General features: G+C 41.0%; 1 protein-coding gene across 13 annotated transcripts in view; it reads right to left on the bottom strand.

Moving 5' to 3' along the window:
* Positions 1 to 26,111, bottom strand: part of Osbpl9 (oxysterol binding protein like 9) — a 142,837-nt gene that overhangs the window by 29,892 nt on the left and 86,834 nt on the right. For 5 of the 13 annotated variants that reach the window (XM_029476196.2, XM_029476197.2, XM_085839100.1 and 2 more), the window contains 5 exons: positions 13,337 to 13,405; positions 7,583 to 7,678; positions 6,311 to 6,358; positions 5,112 to 5,141; positions 3,819 to 3,869 (listed from right to left, as the gene is read on the bottom strand). In XM_029476196.2, coding sequence (XP_029332056.2) covers positions 3,819 to 3,869; positions 5,112 to 5,141; positions 6,311 to 6,358; positions 7,583 to 7,678; positions 13,337 to 13,405 — 294 coding nt within the window. Of the gene's footprint in view, positions 1 to 3,818; positions 3,870 to 5,111; positions 5,142 to 6,310; positions 6,359 to 7,582; positions 7,679 to 13,336; positions 13,406 to 21,425; positions 21,497 to 22,738; positions 22,864 to 26,111 lie in introns of those variants that run through there. The other 8 variants (XM_021159244.2, XM_021159245.2, XM_085839099.1 and 5 more) reach the window with 3 other exon arrangements.

The following is a 26,111-nucleotide window of genomic DNA, read 5'->3' as shown; positions in this document are numbered from 1 at the left end:
GTCTCTAATGAACTTCCCTGTAGACAGTGTTTCTCACGCTTGGTAAGGATCTGTCACAGGAGGATCTGAGCACATCCTATGGGGCTTCACTGGAGAACTCTTGAAAATGTGAGGTTTCCTCGAAGCTGCTTCTGTACCTTTCCCTTTGCTGACTTTGTTGTTGTAACTCATCAGCCAAATGCTGTGCTCTCTATCCCAGCCAGCCAGCTGTGCTCTAGAACTCTTGGTCCAGGATACATATTGTTATAGATCTCTCAGAGTAACCGCATTTAGTATCTACACAATTCAAATCGATATTTTCCTCCATAGGTCAACAACTGAGGAAACTACACAGTTGACACTCTAAAGTCTCAGAAATGCTAATACAGAAAAATTAAAAATAGAAATCATTTAGAACTAGAGAAAGAAAAATCAGGTTTCCTGCTCAGATTACAAACTTTTGACATGAAGAATATGAAATATAGAAGGCCAAATGTGCCAAGAATGGGTCTGCTGTTAGGCAAATATATCCCCTCTACTGCTGAACTTACGTGGGCCTTCGTGACTATCCTTACTAAATGCATGACTTCCAACACTACAACCTGCCTTGCCTTCTTGCATCCTATAGACTATCAAGAGTTCCAGGCAGCCACAGAGAACAATACAGGGAGGAGCTGAACTTTACTCCCAACAACTTCACAGCTACGTAAGTGAGCCATCTTCAAGGTAGGTACTCCGGGGCTGGAGAGATGGCTCAGCTTAAGAGCACTTGCTACAGTTCCAGAGGACCCAGGTTCAGTGCTGAGCATCCGCTAGAACTCCAGTTTCAGAGAATCTGATGCTCTCTTCTGACCTGAGTGGGCCGTTGCACGCATAGGGATAGATGAATAAGGAACAAACCATTAACTATTTAAAGGTGCTTGGTTAGAGATTACTGTTATCATTGATACACTTCTGTGTACAGAAACCAGAGGTTGGGGACATAGCTCAGCTTTACAAGAAATCCGGGTTTGGTCCTCAACACTGCACAAAGTGTTTGTCTGCGTACTCTTGTAGCCCTAACACTGGCAAAGTAGAACACAGGTCACCAAATTCATCCTCAGCTGAGTCTGAGGATAGCCTGGGCTACATGTGACCCTGCCTCAAAACAACTACTTAATTCTAACATCTAGCACTTCTGGGTTTTATATGATCAAATAAACCCTAAACTACAATTGAAAAATTTCCCTCAAAATGTTTCTTTCATATATGCTATCTAATGGGATATTCATAATCAGAGCTCATTTGCCTTTTAAGGTATGGTGAAATATGTACAAGCATACAGCCTTTTAAATGCTTTATTGCCTATAATAAGCTATAGATATCTGGTCTATTATGTTGGAGAGCTGATCAGGGTTTTCTAAAGCAAAATATCTAGGACTCCTACACCAGAGACTCTACTGAGTTCAAGCACAGCATGGGTGCACATGGTGACACGCCCAAGGGCTGTCACTTGTCTAAATACATAAGCACGATCAATATCTGGGAATATGCCACCCAAATAAGCATGAGCACCTCCTGATCTGAGAGAACTTTTGACTAGAATTATAAACTTCAGCATTTTTAAACCATTCGTATTTTTAAAAAGGTTAAAGAGATCATTCTGCTCTGATGAGGAAATGTCTTATATATAATAATATACGTATGTAAATTCTAACATCTACTCCAAGTTTCATGACATTCAGAAGATCCTTTTCTCCTCCTGTAGCAAACATCAATCAAGGGTAACACGGACACAAATGTAAGCGACAAAACCAAGCAAGCCAAAAACAGAACCAGAGAATCTTTTTCTCTATACACACAACCACAGAAAGGTTGTGAGACAAGGCTCAAGGCAGAGGGCGAGGGCCTCGAGGCCGAGAAGGGTCCCTCACCAGCCACTGAAAAGGGAAGAGCATTACTCCTGAATGCCAGAATTAATCCAATTTCTATGATGTTCTGTTATCAAAGTCTGAGTGGATAAAGACCACTGCATATTCAAGGAGACAAGAGGTTCAACACAGTAAGTGTGAGTAAGCACAGCACATCATGCAGGCTTGGCAGTGATACCGAGATATGAAGAAAAAGAAACTACTGTGATACAGATAGTCAAGACATTTTGTGTGGCAGAAATCTGAATGAAGTTGAAGTGTGACTACCCTGTGAGAGGAGCCACCCAACAGAAGCAAAGTTCCCTGAAACTGAGAGGAAAGCTGGCCTCCTCTGAAGAGAAAAACAAAGACAACAAAGGCCCCTGCTATGAAACAGTGTGATCAAGCTGAGGCAGGAGATGAGACAGGCGGCTCAATGCCAGGCAGTCATCTCCACATGTGAAAGAAAAGCAAGGGTGTGTGAGCAGGCAACTGATTTACACTGACACTAAGCTTAAACATGCAGCCATACAGGGTGCCAACAGGTTTGAAAGTTCTGCTTGTACAAAAACAAAAAGTGTTAACAACATAAAACTTCCTTCTAGAACTGACAAGGAGAAAGTCACTCTTTCTGAAATCCCCGGAAAGTAAACCTGCCAACCTGGACCAAAATATTAAATTACGGGAAACGGTGGGAAAGAAACTGAGTAAAAATTCTAACTGTAATACAGTTCAAAGTCAGAGAACGCCAAAAACATTCTTGGTGAGGGTCAGCAGGTAAAGGACGACCAGAGCCCCACATAATAGAAGACAGAATGCCAGAGAATCAACTCCCACAGGCTGGCCTCTGACTGCTGCACACACAGGACATTTCACTTCATGTAATAAACTAAAAGATGCTTCTTGGCTATGGCATGTGACACTGAGACAGGAGAAGCCTAGACACAAAGTCTCAGCTATCTAAAGTTCCAAATGACTTCGAGACTACCCAAACTGGCCCCCAAATCTAAACTGTTCCTCCATCACCACACTAGATACAGTTTTTGATGAATGTGAAATTGCTCCCCAACCCCTCCAAATCTGTGAGTGCCCTTCAATGCAGTCATGTGAACTTAGATCCAAGAAAAACTAAACCAAAAACTTAGCCTGAATTTCATACCTCCAACTGTGTCCTAGGCTGTGTCTCCAGCAATGTGAGGTAAAAGAGAAATTTTGTAACTGGACAAACAAAACCCAGTTTTCTTTTGTTGTCAAAACAGGCCATCAAATATTCTCAAGCCTGCCTGCTGTGCTGTCTCCCTGCCTGCTTCTACAACTAGTTGAGGCAGATGCACAGATGTCAAATACAAAGGTGGGCAGAAGGATTTTTACCAAGTGCTTATTCTCAGTGCATTTCGCTTTCTGAAAATTCCAGGCCTATATATTTCAGTATACCAAAAAGCTTCCAAAAAAAGTAGATATACATTACTATTTTTAGCCACAACAATTCACTCTCCATTTTGTCTGAATAACAATAATTAACGAGTGGTTCAACAATGTAGTTCAGTATATTCCTCAAAAACAAACAAAAACCTGTGTCAAACACAAATTTCAAAAATATCTCTATTATACTCTTTCCTATGCATAAGAAAAATAACTGTGCTAAAGCTTAATTCCTGGTTTCTAAGAAAGAAGTACGTGAGACATGTAAGCTGCAGTCACGGGGAAGAGGAAAGGATGGGTTCTGCCTTCCCAGCCTAGAGCAATGATTACCAGAGCACGGAAACCGTGTGTGTGATAACATCCAACACACGAGCTGTTCAATACAACACGTCCCACAAGTTAGCTACTGTGGAAAGGTAAGGTTGCACAACTGCCTCAGAACTGAGTGTTTTGTTTACTAAAAAAAATTTCAATGCAATTTTTAAAGTCATAAACTTTGTAAGGTAATAAAACGTAAAATTTACTTACTTTAGCAATCTGTAGCAACACAATGCAGTGTTTAATTGATTCTACCATGCTCTATATAAAGACAAAACACTGATTTTAGAGTCTTGCTGAAAATAAAAGTTATATAATATTAGAGCTTATAAATTTTAAAAATCCATTCAAATATACAAAGGAGTGAAGTCTACATATTAAATACCCTCTTCTGTGTGTCTGGTGAGTTCTAATTTGCTGACAGTGTGACAAGAAGTTATTTATTACCAATTCTACGATTTGTTAAGGAACATCACATTGATTTATACTAAATATTCTCTCAAAGAGAAAGATATGTTAGTCTGATTAGACTTCAATTCTTTATATTAATAGCAGCAACCCAATTATTAATTCCAGCAAGACCAGGACAGAGAATGAGGGACCTGGTCATAACATGCAGATCTAAAATAGTTTTTAAAATTTAAAATACTTTTTAAAACCTCCTTTAAAAGTATGTTTTAAAGGATTAAGGGAGCTTGAATCATCCTGTATTTAAAGGTGAGAGTGTGTACAGGTATGTCTCTAACCCTCCAAGTCCCATGTCCCAGTTTCAGTCACTGGTCAAAACGCAGGCATAAACTGCATGGTAAGGTATTTAAGAAACAGATGAATTTTGTTATTTACAACCGAGTTCCTCTCCTGCATGCATCTTATGTCTGTGCAACTGATCTGTCAGAGACACTTCTAACTCAGTATCTCGGGTATGGAACTGTGACCTATACATACCATCCTTTTTGTTTTCCCTTTCTTTTGTCTGTCTGTCTGTCTGTCTGTCTGTCTGTGTCTGTCCGTCCTTCCCTCCTCCCTTCCTTCCTCCCTCCCTCCCTTCCTTCCTTCCTTCCTCCCTTCCTTCCTTCCTCCCTTCCTTCCTTCCTCCCTACCTTTCTTCCTCTCTTTCTTGTTGTTGTTGAGACAAGGTCTCAAAAATGTTCCAGCTTGAGACTGGCTGGCTTGAGACTCTCTATGTAGCTGAAGCTGGCCTTTACCTCCCAATCCTTCTGCCTCCATCACTCACTGCTTTTAATACAGATATCACACCTTCCCATACATGGAAGACACTTTTGTTCCAAGATACCACAGAAGTAAGAGCAGAAACAAGTAAGATGGCAGACGTAGTCAATTCAACCACAGGGATAATAAATCCTTGGCACAATTCTTAAATACCCTCATAAAAATCCATAACAATTGAGACATTGGTTGCTCTTAGTTAACAGCAGTAGGTTAAAGAAAGAGACATTTAAAAGCAGCTTCTAATTTGACATCAGAGTTTAATATATAACTTACATTTGTTGTGTCTTTGAGAGTTTCAACTTTCTGTGAAAAGTAAGTTTTAAATAAAAATAATGAGAATCAAAAAGAAATATTGTTGTTTTTAGGAATTAGACATTTAAAATATTATTTTACTTATACTACTCTAAGTCAGTAAAACTAAGATAGGAAGGAAATACTTTTTGTTTTCAATCTAAATCCATTATTTAAATTTAAAATTCCATATAGTTTATGGATAAACACTCATAAAATTTATGCAATTCAAGACTTATAAGAAAATATAAAACATTCTTACACCTTTCCTAAAAACAGATTTTATATTTATTACAGATTTCATGATTTAAAAATAAATCACCTTCCCTAAAGTAAAACAACAATAAGAATAAAAAAATTCTGCACCAGGAACTGAGCAAGAAAAGATATGGCAGCTATAAATACCCACAGAACCCTGGGAACTGACAGAAGCAGGAGGCTGCTCTTGCTGCCCGCTCTGCATCCTCTTCATACAGTCACTAAATGGAAGCTTGGTAACTCCTACCTGCTTTCTGTTTGTTTTTGTATTTTGAGACAGGGTCTCCCTGTGTAGCTCTGAGTGGCCTGAAACAAACTCTGTAGACCAGGCTGGCCTGGAACTCAGCGGTCCTCCTGCCTCTGCCTCCTGAGTGCTGGGATTAGTGGTGTGAGCCTAGAAATGTAATAACCCTCTACCTTCAATACACCATAGATAGAGAAGAACTTACTCCCAGATATCTAAAACTTGTAAAAACAGATTTATATTAAAACCTGCATATTATCCTTTTATTGAATTATCACACTGTAAATGAGAATTTGCTAGATAACACCACTTGAGAGTACATCTCAGTAGTACATAGTAGAACAGTAATATTGGTTTTGGTTTGGTAGGTTTGAACTCTGGTTGTTTTGAGATGGGGGCCTCAAGCTCACAAAGCTTCATGTACCGGGGTTAAAGACACGTGCCTCCATGCCTCATCCATTTTGCTTCATCTTCTATAGAATCCTGCTAGGTAGTTCAAGCCTGCCATGAACTCCCGATCTTCCTGCCTCACTCTCCCAGCACAGGGATTTGAAGCCCACCTTAGGTCCCAAGGCTCCGACAATATCATTATAATAAAATACTGATGGAGTTCCACTACCTTCCCAAAAAGACTTTTGAATTTTAAAAAATTAAGTAAAATTAAGGTTGTAGAAGTTACCTTTCTCTGTTCATCATCTTTACAATTTTGAAGCTTGTCATCAAAAAGCTACAGGATATGAAAAAGACATTTTAGTAGAAAGATATTTTATCCCACTGTGTACATTTACTAAACAGAAAAGCAAACCTCGGTTTCTAACATTTCTGCTGTGGCTAACATATGCATTTTTAACACAGCATAATTTTTTTTTTCAAGGCTCTGGATCAAATCACATTCTTCTGTGTGAATGAGTGTGACCTGCTAATGATAACGCTACTAAATGGTATGGTAGGTAGGACTGCAGCCAAAAAAGGTAATTTTTGTTTATGTTTGCAATGCATGTGCATATGTGTGCACATGTGAAGGCTGGAGGAGGAGATCAGTGTCTTCCTCTACCACACTCCACTTTGTGACACAGGAACTCTCACTGAGCCTGTTATAGGTAGGCTGGCTGGCCGGCAAGCTCCCAGGACCTGCCCGTCTCGGTCCTGCAGTGTCCTGCAGTGAAGTGGTTACAGGCGTGTATAGCAATGCTTGCCTTGTTACACAGGTGCTAGGCCTCTTTCTTTCCAAGTGATTTTACTGTCAGAGCCATCTATCTTTAAAGCCATAACTTTTTGAACTTTTAAAAAAATGTGTGCAGCATCCATGTATGTGAGTGTGTGTGTGTGTGTGTGTGTGTGTGTTAGGAAGGGGTTACAGCCATGTACTGCTGTGCCCAGTTTTGACACAAGTGCTGGAAAACCAACTCAGACATTCATGTTTACATATCAATGGAGCCTTCTCCCTAGCACTTCCAATAAGATTTTTTTTTTTAAGATTTTTTAATTTTGAAAATAGGATCTTATTCTGTAGCCTAGGCTGGCAGGAATTATGTAGTGGACTATACACTTAGCCTCAAACAGGTGATCTTCGCAGGCCTGGGGTTAGAGACACTAGCCATACAAGAGTAGCAGTAGCCTAAAGTATCTGTTTAAACTCCAGAGTTTTTTCTGCTTTGTCTCCTAAGTTCATGAAGATTTCTTTCTCTTCCCATGACCTATCATTGTAATTAAATGGGACAAAGAGGAAAGGAAGAGTGAAGCCAAGGCCTTACAATATCCTATTTAGCTTTTCCCTCAATAATCAAAAGTACAGATCATAAATTTATCAATACAATTAGAGAAAAAGATCTTTAAAGAATCAACTTTAGAAATTGCTGAAGCTGCTGGAAGGATGTAAATTACCCTCGAGTAACGTCTTCTAAGTCTGTCAGTAACATTTACTACTGTACATCAGAACACCGTGCCACACCTTTAATTGTTCTATCAAGATCTGCAGGTACGCGTCAGCCTCGGTAAGTTTCTTATCAAAGTCTTGGACACTGGGGATGAATCCTGAATCCAAACCCTAGAGAAAAATGAAGTGAATAATCTGTCAGTGCACCAGCAACACAGTATTGCAGAAAACTCTCCCATCCTTAACAACAATGAGTACTTTCAACTTTCAAAACAGTGTATTTATGCAAGCACGTTTGTGTAAGTTAGCTAAAATTTCCAGGAAAAGTGCTGTATCAACCTCCGTCATCAGCCGCAAGCTCTCTCAGCAGTTACACATGTAGCTGCTGCTCAAAGGAAAGGGTTCCCTGGCCCTCGGTTACCACAAAGCCACACAACTCCCTCCACTTTCCAGCAGAACCACAGTCACTTATCTAAAAAATATAAAACCCCTAGGCCATTTCCAACGTCCCCCCAATCTTTTTTTGTCCTGGAATGTTAACCTCCTGTTCTTTTTCTTTTCTTTTTTAATTACATGTATTTATTGTTGGGGGTGGAGGGCTCGATCCTGTGGAGGTCAGATGACAGCTATGGCAATCAGTTAGCTCCTTCCAAAAGGCAGGTCCTGGGACCTCAACTCAGGCTTTGCAGCAACTGCCTTAGCCCACTGAGCTAACTCACTGGTCCATATATTCCAAATCCACTCCATCAGCTCACAAGTTTCCCACCCTTATTAAAACAAACAAACAAACAAACAAACAAAAACAAAAAAACTTTAAAAGAGATGAGCCCAGTGGCAGACATCAACAATCCTAGCACCAGGGAGACTACAACCAGAGAATCATGAGCTCACAACTAAACATCCTCACAGCCCTTCAACTGCATCCTCCTCAAGTTCCTGCTCACCTCATCAAGTTTCCTATTCGCTGTCACCCTTGGCATGAACACGACACTCTGGACAGGGTGTAAATGTTTATTTATTTAGATGCCCCATCTCTCTCTCACTTTAAAAGTTCACCAATGGCATATCCTGCTTTTTGTATAAGTTCCCAAAAGACCTTAAGCCTCCTGTTTTGATTCCCATCAAAAGAAATTTTGAGTTTTTAATCATCTCTGACCAAACAACAAATCTTAGTTGTAAAAGATGAAGCCCATGAAGCATGCCTCCTTGCCAGCCTGTGTTCGGTGTCTACCGGCACACACAGCTGTCCTACCAGCAGCAGACTTCTCTCACCCGGCCACAAAACTGTACTAAAGGAGTGATGGAGGGTGTGTCTCAACAAACTCAGCTGTGGCCTGTCTCCCCTGCCTTTGGCCAACATAAACTGCTCATTTTTATATTCACCATCTAGAGAGCTGACACAGATGTTTCTTTGGTGTCATCCCACATCCCGTCTGGGCACACGGAACACCTTCATTATTGTTAAAGCAGGACACAACCCAATTTCACAACCCCAGGCAAGTGAGGACTGGCAAATCTGGTTCCTAGTTCTAATTCAGCTCAGAGCCTGTCTCCTTACCACCACCACCACCACCACCACCACCACCACCTCCTCCTCCTCCTCTTCCTCCTCCTGCAGCAGCAGCCACTCCATCTACTAAAACACTAGCGCACTATTACTATTTACTGCTGTCCTCCTCAACTAAAATTAAAATTCTGACACAAAATGTAAAAAATTTAAAAAAATTACATCTGTTATGGTAAGAAAAGCCAATTTATCTTGTAATTGTTTTCTTTTTCAAATTTAAAGCTGATAAATCTTGCCTTGCTTGCTTTTTATATGCAAATAAAGAAACTGCCTGGAAAAAAAATCCCTTCCTAATAATTTACATATATATATAAAACATTTGAGAAAAATTATAATCAATGTATTCATAATCCAGATAAAAAATTCATGGTAAAAACCATTCTTTTAGGTTTTGTTTGTTTTAAGCCAAGGTCTCACTATGCAATCCTGACTGGCCTGAAACTAGCTATGTAGACCAGGCTGGCCTGGAACTCACAGGATACCTGCCTGCAACCGCCTCCCAAATGCTGGGATTAAACATCTTGGACCACCTCCACCAGGCTAAACGCTTCCATTTTTAAAGCTATCCAGAGAACTACAACTGTTTGCTGAGCAGAGTGGCGTTCACACATCACCCTTCACAGGAGGACGAGCTCCTGCTAACGTTATACACCTGAGAATGAGGAGGAGGCCTGGCTTGGGTTTTGTTTTGTTTCAAGAATATAATGGCCTAATTAGCAATAATGTAACAATCAAGACCCAGCTAGCATTAGGTAAATACACGATTCTTACTCGGCAGTTTGAAAGAACAACTGCACAATCAAGAGTAAACTGAAGAATCTGCCACAAGAGGAGGAAAAGAGATCTTTAAAAAAATTTCCTCTTCTAAATTCATTTAGAGTTTTTAGAATTCTGTCAACGATTAATTAACAGAACCTTTTAAACAAATCAATAAAACTCTGCTACAGGAGAGAAACAATATTTAAACTTCAAGTCTGAACCCTCCCTCCCTCAGTTAGTTCTTCAGAAATCACCCTAGTTGTTTCCCAGCTGAGTCCCATGCACTGTCCTCCCAGCCCCCTGGAGACCCTTCCACGACTTCCCTTCCCCAGCAGAAGCAACCGAGCTTCACAACCTCACGACACACATCTCACTGATGCAGTTTTCTTTTTGGAATGCTTATAGGAGGTTTATAATGGAACTCATTAGCCTAAAATCACAGAAGTCACTGGCCTGACTTCCCCTGCACATCCATCCAGAAGTGTGCAGATGTGCTTTAAAGGCCCTCTACAGTCAACTCATCTACAACCAATGGTATAATGTGTACAAATTCATCATAGCATCAACAGGTGACAGCAATAACACTGTTCTTAAATTGACTAAGAATGCACTAAAATTACCACTAGTTTCACTATCAGTCACTGACTCTATCTTCCCAGTCTCTGAGTCATCTTGTCTCTCCTTGAGTATCTCATGAATGGCAAGAGATAAAACCTGGGGGCTGGAGAGATGGCTCAGTGGTTAAGAGCACTGACTGCACTTCCAAAGGTCCTGAGTTCAAACCCCAGCAACCACATGGTGGCTCACAACCATCTATAATGAGATCTGACGCCCTCTTCTGGTGTGTCTGAAGACAGCAACAGTGTACTTACATATAATAAATATTTTTAAAAAAAGAGATAAAACCTGCTGAATATTAAAAAAAAAAAAAAGTTGAAGAGATGGCTCAGTGGCTCAGAGTGCCAGCTGCTCCTCCCCCCACCCCCCAAATTTAAGTTCCCGGAGATTCTGTGCCCTTTTCTAGCCTCCCCAGGCACTGTATGCATATGAATCAGCAAGTTTATGTGCACATACTAAGCCGGGCGTGGTGGCACACGCCTTTAATCCCAGCACTCGGGAGGCAGAGGCAGGCGGATTTCTGAGTTCGAGGCCAGCCTGGTCTACAAAGTGAGTTCCAGGACAGCCAGGGCTATACTGAGAAACCCTGTCTCGAAAAAAACAAAAAACAAAACAAAACAAAAAAAAACTGTACTATATACCTGTTCTTCTTTCTAGCCAACATTAGAACAGTGAGACATTATACTTATTCATACTGGTCCTTTATTAGTAAATTAAAAAAAAAACCACTTATTTATTGAGCATTTATATGTACATACACACACACACACAACACTACACATGTGTGGTCAGAAAGCAGCCTCCGGGAGTCAGTTTTGTTCTCCTTCATGTAGATTCTGGGAATTTAAATAAGATCATCAGGTTTTGCATCAGTGGCCATCCTGCTGGTCCTAGAGATTTCTTTTTAAACAAGACTAAGAATATACATTGTTCCCAAACAAGTATGGTCTATCTTCTTTTGAAAGGAAACAGGGTAGACTCTGAAATACTATGGTTTCACACTTCTAGAGAGCAGTGTAGGAGTCACATAGATGCATTCGGTAGTACTCTGCACTTGCCCTATCTAACACTGTACACGTTACTGTTTGACTTCTCTGAAGAAAGACAGAGAAGACAGGAACTGTGCCGTTCACTCACTAGCACCCTCCAGGACTGTCTCAGTACCAGCTGCATGCATGTGGCACCAGCTGTACCAGCTGTCAACTGCTGCTACCCATGTGCCTGCAATCTCTGTACTTCCATTCTCTCCCCCCTTTCCTTTCTTCTCTTGTTCATGTCCTTCAGCAGTAACTGAAGTGACCATACTGCAGTGCTGGTAATCAGGGCCTCTGCTCTCTGGCTGACTATACTGATGTACCTCAGTTTATTACATGTCAGTTTGTACAGGAATTCACTTTATGTTTTAACGAAACATTCATAATCCCAGCATGTAGAGGGAAGATTTAGAATTCTGGGCAGTCAAGACTCTCTCAAAACACTAAAACACATTTTTAAAAAGTTTAAAAGCAGTTACAGAGAAACAAATACAAAATGGTTTATGATATAATAAGAAAATTGAATCAGTATTTTCTAATTTGTAAAATACAGGACTAGCTTAATATTCTTAGAAGACACCTAAAAACTAACATGTTGGCAAATTAAATCAATTTCCTATTAATGATTCTAGGTGGGACATGAAACAGAGAACAAAATGTTCCACTCCCATTAAAAAGAACACTGTGAGGGGCGCCCTTAAACCCCACGGTACATGCAAATCATAGCTTGCTTTGGCTACTTTCCTAGTAAGACTTTTGAAGCAGACAGTAGAAGCTTTTAAAATAACTCCTGCTGACAGTGACAGACTAATAACAAGAGTCAAAGTGACCAAAGGTGACTTAAGGTCTTCCTCCCAGAATCAATAATTAAGAAACTTATGGGTAGCCTTTAATCCCAGTTTAATCCCAGCATTTGGGAGGCAGAGGCAGGTGGATTTCTGAGTTTGAAGCCAGCCTTGTCTACAGACTGAGTTCCAGGACAGGCAGGGCTTCACAGAGAAACCCTGTGTCGAAAAACAAACAAGGAAACAAACAAGGAAAGAAAGAAAGGAGCTTCTGGGTAGCTGGAACTGAGAGAGGACTGAGAGGAAGACCGAGTAGTAACACAAACTCAAAACAATGACAGACAGCTTGCTATATGCAGTATTTTTCTTAAACAGTACAAAATAGTATACAATAGAAAATATGTTCTCCCCACAAAAGAAAGGGAAGCCTAGAATCCCAGCATCTGTTAGGTGGAGGCAGGAGGTTCACAAGTTCAAAGCTAGCCTGAGCTACATTAGTTCCTTCCTCAAAACAATTTGTTTAGGGCTGGAGAGATGGCTCAGCAGTTAAGAGCACTGTCTGCTCTTCCAAGGTCCTGAGTTCAATTCCCAGCAACCACATGGTGGCTCACAACCATCTGTAATGGCATCCCATGCCCTCTTCTGGTGTGTTTGAAGAGAGCGACAGTTTACTCACATACATAAAATAAGTAAATCTTTTTAAAAAAAATGTTTTAAATACATATCTATCTATCTATCTATCTATGTATTTGAAATAAATTGTTCATACAAGTCTTCCTAGAAAGTTTAAAATAATAGAGAACATTATTAGTAGTAAAACTACAAAGGGGAAAAACAGCTTAAAATTTTAACAAAGAAAAACCCACCTAATAAAAATAAGTAAGAATATTGGCATTCTAATTAGCAAAACAAATACCTTAAAATTAATGAAATTTTATGCAAATGCAATTTAATTAACATAAAAGCACCTGCAAAGTCTCTGTTAACAACTGGAGCATGACACATTTGCGATGACCTCTCACCCAATCAAAGAAGCAGAGGGAATACTTACGATTTAAACACTTACAATTATTTTTGAAAATTCAAGAACTGGAGAGATACCAGAAGACTGGAAAAAAGCAAGTGTGGTACTGATCTTCCATAAAGGTAAGAAGAGAGAGAGTAGAAAGTTACCATGCTGCAAGTGTGGTATCAATAATCAAGCAAAGGACTAAGAGGAAACCTGTAACTACACAGGGGAAATAAGGATGTGAGCAAGTGACAAGTTAAAAACAAACAGTATGCCAAAATTCCTGGCCTTTCTGTTTCTTAGAAAACTAAGCTAGCATACTAAGAGAAATGACACTATTCTGCCTTCCTATTAGATGACTCAAAAGTTTATATAAACAAAAAAGTATACAAAGAAACAACTTAGTAATTTTCACGTGTCCATGACTCTATGTGAAGAGCACTAATGCTATCCTTGGCTAACTGAAACATTTATAGCCCTCATGGTCCATCCGCTTCAGCTACAGCTCAGGACTCAGAGCTATTGAGGAGTATTGAAGGTAAGGATTTCTATATATTTTTAACCCCAAAGATATAATTTTCAACTATCAATTCATCTGGATTCAAGACAATACATTTTTAAATACTCATAAAACTAACTGGGCATAGTGCTGAACTTCTTTCTCCACTGTATTTTCTGGAAGGCATATTTCCACAGCTACATATGATTTCAAATTAGCTTCTCTTATCCACATGGTAGCTCTTAAGTTTCTTACCAGAAACTTCTGTGCATCCCAAGAATCCCCTAAAAGGTCTTTTCTCATAATTCTAAATAAGCAATACTAACACTATGTATTCACCATTAATAAGACACTGGAAAAATTTCACAGTACTATAAAGTCTGTTATGCACAGACTTATTCTTTTTCATTTCATCATTATGGCATTGTAAATAGTTATAAGGTAAGCTCAGGCCTAGAATCCCAGCACTTGGAAGGCTGAGGCAGGAGGACAGCTGAAAGTTCAAGGGTAGCCTAAGCTATGAAGTGAAACCATGTCTAAAAGAAAAGAAAAGAAAACAGAAAAAGAAATTAAGAAAGAAAAAAGTGTGAGATAGACTGGCACTGAACCCATTTTACAAGGGCCTACTGAATTTTTCTTTTTTTATTGAAAATATAATTTTTTATACAACATATTCTGATTACAGCTTCCTCTCCCCCAGCTCCTCAAAACCTAAAAATACTATACTTTTGAAAAGAGCCTGCAGCCTGAGGACACTGACCTTGTAGTCTGAAAGTCCTCTGAGGGGTGATACAGTGGGACTGAGTAAACAGCAGTAAGGATCGAGCATGCTCTGAATCCTGACAGACCGACTGCCTGTGTGGTCAGGACAGGCACTGGCCCTGCCCACGTCCTCAGTAACAAGATGGACCAGGTAATCTGATGGTAGCTATTCAATTTCCTTTCTAGATCTGGAGCCTTGGGAACCAGAATTCACTTCTGTAATCCCAAGGTCCACACAGTAGTACTTCACAGGTAAGTCAACTTGACAGATTTTAAAGACAGAAAATAGAAGGCTGATGACTAATGCTATAAGCCACATGTGGTTTTTCTTAGGGAATATACGATCAAGAAAAAGACACAAGCACTCATTAAGTGTAACATTCCTTCTAGAAAAGAAAAGGAACAGTAAGATGAAGCCCTGAAGAAGATAATGGATGATATAAAATTGTAAAAGCAATAAACAAAAGGTAGCAACATAGAGCCTAGAAACAGACAGAAGAAAGAACCGAGGATGTGCAGGAAACTGTTAGTTATTTACCTAAAGCACAAAATGTAAGTCATATCTAAAAATTACCTTGGTAACCAGGAGTCGAGTAATGTAAAGAAGGCGCCCCTCCACCCAGCTGTAATGGTTAGACACGACTCCAAACAGCCACTAAAACTGTTTCTAGTTTTACATTTGTGCAGAAAATAGTTTAATGTTTAAGCTTTTGTCTTGTTCTTAAAGGAAAAATGAACTACAAAATAAAAACTGTTCACCCAGACGTGACAGAAATGGGCAGCCTCACCAGGTCAATCCAGAATTAACAATCAGGTACAGATGCCAGCACTAAAATCACGACTTGACGCGCTGGATTAATGCTCATGATAAAACTCTACGCGCTCTTTCACTGTCAGAACAAAATATAAATACAGACTCCATAATGTTATATGGTTTTTAAAAATAAAACACCTTAAGTTTGGGGTATAAGGATTTTCCCTATTAAAAATAACATAACTTTTATCAAAAAATTCTCCCAATTTCTTCAGTAAAACTACATAAAGAGCAGCTAGAGCACATGAACAAAAGACTGAAGTTTACAAACAGAGCAGCCCTCGAGCTGCATTTGCCTGGGGAAGCCTCTTTGCAAAATTTTCCATCATTCTCACAAGTGCGATATGGTTATTTTCTTCATCAACCTTTTGTAACACATGTCATTTATGAGAGATGTGTAAAGTTGTCTCAGAAGATTCAGATGTAGCAAATTACTTTTAAAAAAAAATTAAAAATCACGGAAACACGAGTTTACAGGCATTCATAAAATGTCACCACTGATACTGACCTCACAGACGTGAATGGTATAAAAACTGTGTATTTTATACGTCATTTTAGTTTCACATTGTAAGCTGTATTTGTTTTGTTTTGGAGACAGGGTCTCAACTGTACAGTTCTGGCTCCCCTGGAACTCACTCAGATCTCCTTGCCTCTGCTTCCAAAGTGCTGGGAATAGAGGTATGCCTAACCACTATCCTCTATAAGGCTGTAAGCTATGTTCTCAAAAGGTCTGCCCTGTGCCGGGTCTGTGTGTCTGTCTGTCTCTATCTCTTTCTCCCCCCCTCCTACTTCCCTGAAATCAAACACAAGGGGGAAAGAACCCATGAAATCCTGTTAGAGGAAAGAAGGAAATCAAAAGAGACTCTTAGAGCTTTAGTTTGACATATTTAACTTTTCTAAGTATTTATTTTATAAAAATGTAAAATTTTCAGAAATCATAACTTATACATATTTTTCAAAGTTTTATATGCAAAGTCACCAGTATTATTCAAGATTATCTACGAAATCCTAAATTATGCCCCAAACAAAACAAAACTTGGCATTGCTTGGGTATTTCTGAAACTCATATCCTGTTCCAAGAAAAATAAATATAGCCAAATTTGTAATATCACTTAAAGGTTAAGTACCAGGCAGCACAAAAGCCCTGAAAACAGCCCCTGCTGTCATATTGGAAAAAATGTGCTCCTTAACAAACAGAGGATCAACATTTTATTCAGTCTATTCTTAAAGATCTACCAAAGGCAATCATTTTAGGTAAACTCCTGGAAATCTGCTCTGTGTGTAAGCAGGAGAAAGTGGCATTAACTGTCTAAGTCCACAGCTGAGGATTTTAGCAAGAATTGAGAATTCTCCTAACAACTTGTTTCTAAATACAAAGTTTTCTAAACAAACACACTATGCTCTTCTAATGTGACCTGAACTCTGTACAGCCCTCAAGCTGGCAAATTAACACACAAGAGGACCTGCAAGATAAACTATTCATACCAAAGGCTTGTATATCAGACCAAACAAAACAAAGCCACCTTTAAAAAGATAGATTCCATAACTGTTTTGGCCTCATCCCTAAGAACTGCATTTGCCAAAGCTGTCTTTGGGTAACTGATTTCTGCTGCCAGTGGATGCCCACTGGAAGGAAACACAGTTCTGCTAAAGTTGCTCAAAGTACACACAAAATTATCCAACTTAATTAGTCAGAAGTCTACCAAGATAACCTGAATTAATTGTTCTCTATTGTGTTCCCCAAGCTAGTGCTTGGTTTGTGGCAAATGTTGAAGGGAGGCGGGGGCTGGGGGGATGATAACTATGGATTCCTGAAGTGTGCTTATTTAACAATACTGAAACAAAGTTGTTCCTGCAAGTTCTATATCAGCTTCCCTTGAAACAATACCTTGCTCAAGACTACACGAATGCTGAGATCTGACATTGATGAGATTTTTTTAATACTAAAGAAGTAACAGGAGAAGAGGCTATCACAACAAATGGTGGTGTGACACAGACCAGGCCGTGACAACTGTCTTAGCCCTTCTACATTTCATTCTCTCATGCCAAGTCTTGTCATGAGCACAGTTTTACATGTACTACTCTGGGCTTTACAATCCTGTTACAGTAATTATTTATTCATTAGGCATCTTCTGTGACTATGTGCTGGACACCTGGAGATGCCAAGGTGAAGCAGACACTGATCCTGACCTAAAAGTTTCTATCAACTTGAGGAGCTCAACATTGATCTAGAGCTGTGGTTCTCAACCTGTGGGTCCAAACCCCCTTGCAGGCCAGAAGACCCTTTCACAGCGATTACATATCAGATATTTACATTAAGGCTCGTTACAGTAGCAAAATCAAAATTATTAAGTATCAACAAAAATGATTTTATGGTGGGGGTCACCACGCCATGAGAAACTGTATTAAAGGGTTGAAGCTAAGGGGGATTGAGAGCCACTGGGCTCGAGCATCTCATCTGAACAGGGTAGAGAAGTGTGATGGGAAAGGCACCAGAAGACTCCGAGGAAAAGCAGGTAGGAGAGGTTTAAGGGAGCATTTGGGAAACCAGATTCTGGACAGAGGCAAAGGTCTATGTTAGATCAGGACTCTGGCTCATGTGATGCAATGTTTGAACTTTGCTTTCAAGAATCTATTCAGGGCTAAGCAAGCCGAAGAAAGATTCTGTGGGACTCAAGGACTCAGGAACAGCAAGGAAGCTGTATCCCTGAGCCTGAAGGAAGCACAGGCACTGTATAGAACAGCTATAGGACAAATGGCCACAAAGCAGCAAGCGCCAAGGAGCAAAAATACTCTAAAAGTTCTTTTGTCCCCTTTTTAACTCTTCTATCACTGCCTCCGGAGGGCTAAAGCCAAACAAAAGCCCAAGAATAGAATGCCTGGGTAACAGAGGCTACAGAGCCTTCTGAGGCACACACACCAAGAGAACAGAGGACGAATCTGAGAGGAGGAGGAGCTCGGTACACACTCAGACTGAGGGACAAGGGAGAATCTCTCTTGGAGAGTATTTTCCAGATCTAGATGGTGACTTCAAAGGCAACCAAAATTAGTGGCTGAACCAGGGAAGTCCTAGAGTTTGAGAGGCAAGGTGAGCAATGGGTGGAGATATGCCAAGAGTGCTGTGATGATGCATCCTGGGACTGCTGACGAAAGAGAAAAAAACAAAACAAAACTCCCCTTAGGCTCATTTCCTAGATTCTAGACTCTCTGACAAATTTCTTGGTTTCTGGAAACCAATTTCTTCCACTACTTATAGAAGATGGGGGGTAGTGTGTGTGTGTGTGTGTGTGTAATAAATTAGATTTTAGGCTTACTTCTTTCCTGTTCTAGGATCCTATGAAGCAAATGCATACAGGTTAATGCAGGTTTAGGCAGACAGTAATCACTCCATTACACTGGAGGACCTATAACTGATCTCATTTGAATAAAAATAGGAAACTAGATCTTCTATGAATATAGAAGAATATATAAGAAGAGGTCTTCTATGGTATGACAAAGAAAGCTAAAGCTCATATGAACTATTGTAACCTCAAAACTTATAAACATTAAGTTTATATGCAACCAGAGTTTAAAACAAGCTCTAGAATGCCAAGAAGCAAAATAAAACAAAACAAAGTTCAATGTCAGGACTGTCTGTCAATCATGCTCACTCCCTGTCTGTCTCTGTCTGTCTCTCTTTGATTGTCTACCACCCCCATCTTACACATACACACACACACAAACACGAATACACACATCAACAATTACCATTCACTCATGGCAAAACCATGCGCTGATTCTCTGTTATGGCCAGGCGCTTACTAGGGTTTCCAAAGGACAGAGAATGGAGGAAATAGCAAATATAGTCATGCAGGCCCGATTGTGTTTGTTTGTTTGTTTGGTTTGTTTGGTTGTTTGGTTGGTTTTTTTTTTTTTTTTAAGATAGGGTTTCTCTGTGTAGTCCTGGCTGTCCTGGAGCTTGCTCAGTAAACAAGGCTGGCCTTGGACTCAGAGGTCCACCTGCCTTTGCCTCCTGAGTGCTGGAATTAAAGTCATGTGCTACTCTGGCACCCAGTCTTAAGAAACAAAAATGTCACCCCTTCCTAATTCCTTTGACTGCTCTAGCCAGTAGCATGCTTCTTCCCATGACACTGTGCACCCAAACCAACCTGTGCTAGTGTTGCTAGTAGTAGTATTTCAACTACATCAGAAGTCCTAGAGATATGGGGCTTGGGAAGACTCTAAAACCTGCCCACCATCACAGCACTGTTTCTAACACTTTCTCCAATTCCCTGTGACACTTGTAAGCAACAAGTTGAATGACCTAAGAACTATTTTAATTCACGGCAAGAAAAAAAAATCTACTTCCAGTACAACTGAATAAAAGGTTTCTATGTTTACAATATAACTGTTTCATATTCTGATCATTTATGCCAGGTACAAAGGAAATTTCATGTCTCCGAATTCTGGCAGTTAGACAAATACCAGCATTCCTCAGGAATTTGTGAAGCCAGTTCCCTTCTGCCAGAGGAACCATTTCTCTTCTCACTGACAGAAGGGACAAATGCGGTACCTATTAGCACACCAAACTACATGCTGGCCTCCAGGTTCCCTCAGTATCACAAGTACCTGCTATATATATCAGGGTCCATGCCAAGCTAACATCCTCGTTCTTTCACACACATCTCCCCTAAACTTCCTCCAGCTCAGGAGCTTCCCTCCCACAGCTTCTCAATCTTTGTATAACCCTGCCATGTCAGCTATGCCCTCTCTTGGTCTTCTGGGTCTTCATCTCTCGCCCCTCAACACCAGCCCTTCATCATGGCCAGAGGTTGTGTGCTGGATATGTTCAGCCTACTCATTTGTTTCTCTGCCTGCACAATTCCAGATGCCTCTGGCTGTGTGACCCTCATTTCCACAATAAAAACCTTCCCTGTAACCAGACCATGGAGTGGTCATGTCTTCAGTTTATACAACTTACCCACTTGCTAAACACCTACAAAGTTCTACTGGGCTCAGAAGGCCAAACTCCAAATGCCACACTTGTGGATGCTACACTCGAACTGAAGGGCACTTAGAAAAAGTATCTGATTTTCTCATGTTCGCCTTTTCTCCCAAAGCAGCAAGAGACTCTAGAATTCCTTTACCCTCAGCTCGTCTTAAGAACCAGAACCCTTCTCTCCCATAACAGACAGAAACCTTGCTTTCACCTTTTCCCCTACATTAAAGAAATCCTCTGATCAGGTCAGGGTACAGTGGCACATGCTTATAATCCCAGCATTTGTGGGGCAAAGAAAAGGAAATCATGAATCCAAGACAAGCCTGGGCTACACGGTAGGGTTGTCTCAAAAAAGACAAAAACTAAAACAAGGCAAAACAGAACAAACAAACAAACCTCTCGAGACCTGTGTCTGACAGTAAGTCATAAATCCTTCATTTTGGAAGGAGTCCTCCTGGCCCATTGCCCAGTAGGAATGCTACCCTGACTGACTCCAGACAAGCTTTTCATTATGTCTATTATTGCATTACATCACAGTTCTCTATCCAATAATATTCTATATAGCTATCCATAGATAGCCATAGTCAACTTACAGAAACAAGAGTTTTTCCTGGGTCTTTGGGTGTTCATTGTGAGAACCTTCTGTCATATAAAATTTGATAAATCTCTTAAGAATTTCTCTTCAGAGTAAGGAAACATAAGGAAGAGACCAGCCTACATGGCCAGACACTCCCTTAGTGACAAAGACACCAGGGATACAAAGATGAGTAAAAACCTTTATTTCTAGCAAATTACAAGCTAATAAGAATCTGACATGTAAATAAAAAAATTAACATTTAGCAAAATCTGTAAGAGATATGAACAAATTCTGTAACGGACACAAAGTAACTCACTGCCTTGTTTTATACAGCAAGGGAAAGGCAATGGGTGCTAAGCACTAGGGTCCAGTCCAAAGCTTAACCACCTGAAATGTGGTGGTAACCTAAGCAAAAAGGAAAGACTGAAGAAGAGAGTGCATAGGCTAGCCTGATCTAAGGAGAAGCCGCTCACAGGGGGCACCTTAAGCACCTCCAGCTGTGAGATGAATTCATACCCGCTGGCTGTCGAGGGCCTTATAGGGATGCCAGGAACTGGACTTGGGCAGGCACCCAAAGCAGAAGCATGGCAGTGACTCAGTCAATGTGTTTTTGAGTGAAGAGGATGGGTGGGGCTTGTCTCACTTTCGTCAGATTTCCCAAAAGTCCAGCTGAGAGAGGTCAAAGGACTCAGAGCTGTATCATACAAGAAAACCTGTTAAATCCAAGAGATATGACTAAAGAGCTTTAGATGTGGGGAGTAGGGTACTGTGCTCAATATATTTTTTCAGCCTCTCATTTACTGAGACATGCTTCAAGTACAATGTCATTCCTGTTCAAACCAAACTAAGGGCACTCAACTTCAAAAAAAAAAAAAATTGCTTCTTGTTTGAATTCTCAAATCTAAAATCCCTTTCTTAATGATGTATGCCTGCCCTGGAGTACATTAAAACAATCGAGCTTCTATTTAAGTAAACTTGTAGATATGCACAAAAACCAAAAGTTTAAAAAAAAAATCATCCCCCCAAAAGTAAGACCAGAAACGTTAGTACTAGTAACTACAGGGCCCTAATGGTTGTTCCGACACAGGCTGTGTTCACAAGGATGACCTGTGAGGAATCTCATGAGATCTCCTGTTTTTTAAAAAAACGTTCGCTGTGAACTGCAACTACCACTTTAAGACCACTGCCAGCTTCTTTCCCACTGAAAAGCCTGGAAATAGTTACTTGGCTTTCAATTTCTGTAAGGCAGCTAAAAAGTAAAACAATAATAACGCAGTACCAAACCTTCACATTAAAAATGTTCTTCAACGTAATTCTCAATCTTTTATGATTAAAAAAAATTTTTGTTTTTTAAGTACAGCAGAAAGGCCAGCAGGAGCCTTCCCTTCCTGCCATATTAATCACAGGCAACTTTCTACAACTGAGCTAAAGTTGACAACCTTAAAACCTTCCCTATAGTTGTCCCGTGAACCCCATAAAACTATACTGAAGTTTCCAAAATATTTACAGCAGCTACTTAAAAACAAAACCACCTCCTTCCCTAGCCACCCAGCCACAAACAGCAGCATCCATCACTGACACACAAATACAGGGCCAAGCTCCAGCACAACGCCTAAATATCCCAAATTCTACATTTAATAGGCGCTGGGTCAGAGTTGAGCTTTCGAGTTTAGAGCTCAATTGAAGTGATTGTGCGTCAGCCTTCTAAAGGAGAACCGAGTTCCACACAAGTATTTCCTAAGCAGGACAGCGGCGCCACAGAGGGGGGCTTGGGGGCGTGGGCTGAGGGGAGGCTGCCCCTCGCCAGGGGGACCCAAGGGTCTACTCACTTCGCAAGCGGCCAGCAAGAGAGCCATTCGCCGCGGCCGGCCGCCGTCTCAGGGGAGGGGCCCTTCCCCAACCCGGATGCCCCTCCGCGCCCCGCACCCCAGCCCTGGAACCGCTGGAGGACGCCCTCTCCCGCCCTCCCCCGCCCTCCCCCTGCGCCGCGGCCCAGGCGCAGCCCCAATTGGCTGGCCCTGGCAAAGAGGCCCCTGGCGATTGGCCACGGGTCACCTGCATGGGAGGTGAGCGGCTGGCGATTGGCGGTTGGCCCCGTTGGGCGTCAGGGCTGAAGGAGCCGCGAAGGAGCCGCGGAGGCTCAGGGTTCCCACCCGCGAGAGCTGGAAATAGGCCTGGAACTGGCTTCACCTGCGCCAGCGGCTTCGACCATCACCATATTTTGGCAGTTGCTGAGCTCAGAAGTTCCACCTTGATAATTGATTTTTGCCTCCAGAAAGTTGTTTCTGTCGCACGAGGAAGGCGGGAGAGGAGGAAACACTACAGCCTACCAATAAACAAGAGCTTGGGTGTCTGTTTTACTTGTAGGTGACACGTCCGTGGGCTTGCTGTTTTGACAGCACCATAAGGAGTGTAGGTGGCTTGTGAAGAACTTCAAGAATCCAAATGGTGTAACTGCGAAGTTCAGGCTTGGAGGACCTGGACAGAGGCCCAAAATGCAGGAAATCACAGACACCAATGATTGGCATTGTTGATCTGGAGGAACAGTTAGTTGCTTTTCTGTACCTTTTTTCCTTGGTATCTTGACCTTTCCTAAGACTCTTCGAAGCATCCAATTGTTTGCTGTCATTTTTGTGACACACAGAGTTCAAGAAATACTCAACTACACTAAAACTACACTGCTGTACTCACTGTTTATGTTTTTTTTTTTTTTAGTTGATGTAAATTGTTGCAAAAATGTTCAACACGAAGTTCATTCTGATTCCCCCTTTATAAGCATGGAATTCTCCCATGATCTCTATCTCAGTAAATGAAACCACTATCATCCATTCTAAAATGCAAACGAAAAATGTGTTTTCAATTCCAGTTCTCCTCGTATCCGAAATAATGGCCCTTGGAATAATTTCCTCACTAGAGTCTTCCTGAATCTACCAATTCACTCTCAACATAAGAGCTAGAGTGTATTTCCATAGCATCTCACTGTCAATTAAGAAACTTGCCACAGCTTTGCATGGTACAAAGGGATATACCTCAGTACTTAACACTGAATGGTACAAATGTTTTATAGCCCTACCTGCATCTTTCAACTTGCACCCCTAGATTTCTGCCCTCCACACAGTGGTCCTTTTGAAGAGTCTTTAATTTGCCAAGGACCTTCCAACTTAACCTTGTGACAGCTGCTATCTCCTTCACACTATCGCCTTCACACTATCTCCTTCACAATAACTCCTGACTCAATTTACTTCTCACTATCATCTCTACACAAACAACGTAAATTCTTCTGATTTTGGGTCATCAGTAGCCCATGAAATTTTTTCGTGGAATTTAACCACGGCTATAATTTTACATTATGAGTTCTTTAGTAATTGTTTTGACTCTTAGTTCATATTTGATGAAATGTGACTATAGTGGTTTGGCTGAGAATGGCCCCCATAGGTCATATGTATGAATGCTTGGTCTCCAGTTTGAACTGTCTGGGAAGGATCTGGAGGTTTGGCTTGGTTGGTAATGTAGCCCAGTGGTTGTGTGCTTGTCTATGAGGCCCTGGATTTAATCCTCAGTAATAAAGACAAAATGACCTATCAAGTCATGTTATCATACTTCACTTCTCCACTGTTGTGATAAAACACTGGCCAAAAAGCACGTCTGGAAGGGCGAATATTTTAGTTTACAGGCTATGGGTCATTATTGAGGGAGACCAGGGAACACAAGGCAGGAACTTGAAGCGGAAACCATAAGAGAAACTGCTTCCTGCTTGCTTCCAACTTGCTTCCTGCTTGCTTCCAGCTTGCTTCCTGCTTGCTTCCAGTGCGTGCTTGCTCGATTTATTACATAACCTGTCCAAAGGCAGGACCACCTAAGAGGGCTGCTTCCACCCCCCATCAATTAGCAATCCAGAAAATGCCCCACAGAATTGCCTACAAGCAAGCTGAGGAAGGCAGTCTCTCAAGACTCCCTTTTCTCAGTTGACTACAGCTTGTGTCAAGTTAATAAAAACAAAAACCTAACCAATACACATGTAAAGATCAAGAGGAAACAAGCACAGTCTCTTAAGAAACCTATCCCGGGGCTGGAGAGATGGCTCAGCAGTTAAGAGCACTGGCTGCTCTTCCAGAGGTCCTGAGTTCAATTCCCAGCAACCACATGGTGGCTCACAGCCATCTGTAATGGGATCTGATGCCCTCTTCTGCTGTGTCTGAAGACAGTGATAGTGTACACATATACATAAAATAAATAAATTTTAAAAATACCTATCCCAAAAGAATGTAAAATTCCAAATACTACCTATAACATTTTAGGGCAAAGCAGAACTCTGGAGACTGTAAACAGTGAGGACTATGAAAAGAGAAGGATGGACAGGTAGAATGTCAAATATCTTTTTAAAAAATTGTATGTGGGATTTTATCTGCACGTGTGCACATGAATCATGTGCAAGCCTGGTGCCCACTGAGGCCAGAGGACATCAGAGCCCCTAGAACTGGAGATACTGTCAGTTACAAGCTGCCTCACGGGTGCTGGGAATCCAAGCTGGGGCCTCTGGAAGATCACCCAGGTGTTCTTAATTGCTGGATCCTCTCTCTGGCACCCAGAACATTTTTAAGGTAGGAAAAATACTATGTATGATACTGTAAAACCATATGATACAAAGTTGTCCAAATTCATAAGCAATATAAAGAATAAACTAACTTTAACTTTTTTTTCAGCTAGCAGTGGTGGCACATGTCTGCAAACCCAGCACTTAGGAGCTAGAGGCACAATCATCCTTGCGAAATAGTGAAATGGAGACCCACCTGCTATGTGAGACTCTGCATCGGAAAAAAACAACAACTCAACAAAACAAAACCCATGTCTTGTGCAATAATGTGTCACTAGAAATCAGTGAGGACAAATGTACCATCCTGGCAGGAAATACTGATGATAATAGGGGAAGCCATGCACGTGTGGGGCAGGGATATGAAAAAACAGGAAATCACTGAATCAATCAATGTCTGTCTCTGTCTCTGTCTCTGTCTCTGTCTCTGTCTCTGTCTCTGTTTCTGTCTCTGTCTCTCTCTCTGTCTGCCCCTATCTGGCTTGGAACTGAAAACTACTCTAAAATATAGGGTACTTTGTTGTGTTCTAAGCCAAACCAATTGTTCTCTTGGCACTGACCCTGAACAGAGGCAAGTGCCTAGAGCAGATGTAGGACAACTCGGGTTTCAG

This window comes from Mus caroli, unplaced genomic scaffold (genome assembly GCF_978045245.1).
Source record: "Mus caroli unplaced genomic scaffold, Mus_caroli_1 scaffold_6, whole genome shotgun sequence".
In the NCBI taxonomy this organism is placed as follows: domain Eukaryota; kingdom Metazoa; phylum Chordata; class Mammalia; order Rodentia; family Muridae; genus Mus; species Mus caroli.
Note: the sequence above shows the minus strand (reverse complement) of the source record. Positions and strands in the feature narration are given on the sequence as shown.